Here is a 2,171-nt window from a genome sequence, read left to right on the forward strand (position 1 = left end):
AAAGAGGGTTGTCAGGAACATTTACAAAGTACTCATGGACAAAACCAAAGAGCGGTAAAATCAAAACTAGGGTGTGGGGATGGATGGGGTGAGGGGGAGATGTGGGGGGAAATAAAGATAACTGTATTTGGACAACAATAAAAAAATAAAATAGTAATAGTGGAAAGGGAGGGAGGGAGGAAGGAAGGAAGGAAGTTTTTCCAAGTACAGTTAGGTTAAAATTAGAGTGGGGTACTATTAGATAGCATCTCTGTCGAGCTTTCACCATCCATGTCATATAAAACTGTACACCAATGTCATGTACATTTTATGAAGATTTTCTAGGATCATGTAGACCCTAGAAAACAGAAATCCTGAGCCCTCCAAGAAAGACACAAATTGTTACCTTAATTTTTTACTCTAATTGCATAACCAGGTTCTGTATACTACATGATGATCAAACGTCAAAGCAGAAAATAGATACCTAAATGAAAAAGAGTGTACAAGAGGCAAGAGTAGAGAATGAGTGAAGTGAGTACAAGAGAGAAAAGAGAGTGAAAATCAACAGAAATAAGAAAAGGATAATCAGAGGGTAGTATACAGACAGAGAGAAAAGGGAGCAAAAGAAAATATTAGGGATGAGAGTTTGATGCAATATTTCATCACAGAACACAATTTTTCTCTCTGTGACTTACTGCAATACCACTGTCTCTAAACCAGAAAGAGGGTGGAGTTATGAATCATGGACAAGGATTCTTGAAAAGCCAGGTATGGAGAAAGAACAGCCCTATCATATCAAGTGAGGGGTCCCACAAGAGAGAAAATTCTGACAATCCGATCTCAATGCCATCCATGGTTCATTGGCCCTTTGGAGAGAAGAGATGCTTTTGAGAGTGCTGAAGCCAAGGAAGACTTAGGGAACCTGGACCACTCTCACTGTTTTTTGCAAGAACTATGTTCAGCAGCTGCATTGTGTCTTAGAACACACACTGAGTGTAGACTCCATCAAATCAGTCTCATCTTTCATTACCAACTACCATTATTCTGCTCCACACATTCCTCATGGCATTTTTCACTTCCCTATTCCTCATGGTGTAAATCAAAGGATTGAGCAAGGGCGTTAGGATGGTGTAAAATATTGTCACCATTTTATCAAAGGAGAAAGTGGATGGAGGCCGAGCAAACATGAATATGCAGGGAACAAAGAACAAAACCACAACAGCAATATGAGATCCACAAGTGGAGAGAGCCTTCCGCTTCCCTTCAATACTGTGAGTTCTCAGAGAGTACAAGATGACACCATAGGAAACAAGCAACAAAGAGAAGATTATGATGCACATTAACCCACTGTTGGCCACAACAAAAAAGCCAAATACATGAGTATCAGTACAAGCCAGTTCTAGTACTGGGTACAATTCACACACAAAATTATCAATGACATTGGGGCCACAGAAGGGCAGCTGTAAAAGAAAGAGAATTTGTATTGTGGAATGCAGGAAGCCCCCTGTCCAGGCCACCCCCATCAGAATGCCACAGAGCGTCCAGTTCATGACAGAAGAGTAATGCAAGGGCTTGCAGATGGCCACATAGCGGTCATAGGCCATGACTGTGAGGACAATCACCTCCACTCCAGCAAAGAAGTGTGTAGCAAAGATCTGGGTCATGCAGCCCTCAAAGGAGATGGTCTTCCTCTCAGACAGAGAATCCACAATCATTTTCGGGGTGATGGCAGTGGAGTAACAGGCATCCAGGAGGGACAAGAAAGCCAAGAAGAAGTACATTGGGGAAACCTGGAGTGCTGAGCTACTGCTAATGGTCACCACAATCAGCAAGTTGCCCCCGAGAGTTGCCATGTAGCTCAACAAAAATATAACAAATACTATTTTCTGAACTTTTGGATTCTGTGAAAGCCCCAAAAGGACAAACTCAGTTACAAAGCTGTGGTTTTGCATGATTTCCAAGAAAAAGCCAAATTCCACCAGAGGAGGCATATAAGATCCGCAATGATGAGAGAAAGTAAAATTCACCTGGGAACAGTTTGTAATGCCATTGTATCACAGTCATTGACCAGTTGGTGCATCCATGTGAAAAGCTGATTACATGCTTCTGTTGTAAAGGAGAACAGATAATTAGAAATTTTTTGAAGGCTGTAGTGGGAGGCCAGGAAGAAGGCAGGAGGAGATAAATTATTC

The 2,171-nt window shown here is 41.7% G+C and overlaps 1 protein-coding gene across 1 annotated transcript; it reads right to left on the reverse strand.

Moving 5' to 3' along the window:
* Positions 1 to 995: 995 nt before the first annotated feature.
* Positions 996 to 1,970, reverse strand: LOC118994153 (olfactory receptor 4C15-like). The gene has a single exon (XM_037056726.1). It carries the CDS (start codon positions 1,968 to 1,970, stop codon positions 996 to 998), a length of 975 nt encoding a protein of 324 aa, XP_036912621.1.
* Positions 1,971 to 2,171: the final 201 nt, after the last annotated feature.

The sequence above is a fragment of the Sturnira hondurensis genome, unplaced genomic scaffold (genome assembly GCF_014824575.4).
Source record: "Sturnira hondurensis isolate 20B ecotype Veracruz unplaced genomic scaffold, ASM1482457v3 Scaffold0009161, whole genome shotgun sequence".
NCBI classification, from domain to species: domain Eukaryota; kingdom Metazoa; phylum Chordata; class Mammalia; order Chiroptera; family Phyllostomidae; genus Sturnira; species Sturnira hondurensis.

What these genes read in the sequence shown, in the direction of transcription:
- LOC118994153 (XM_037056726.1), bottom strand. Translation starts at nt 1,970, where the DNA reads ATGCCTCCTCTGGTGGAATTTGGCTTTTTCTTGGAAATCATGCAAAAC.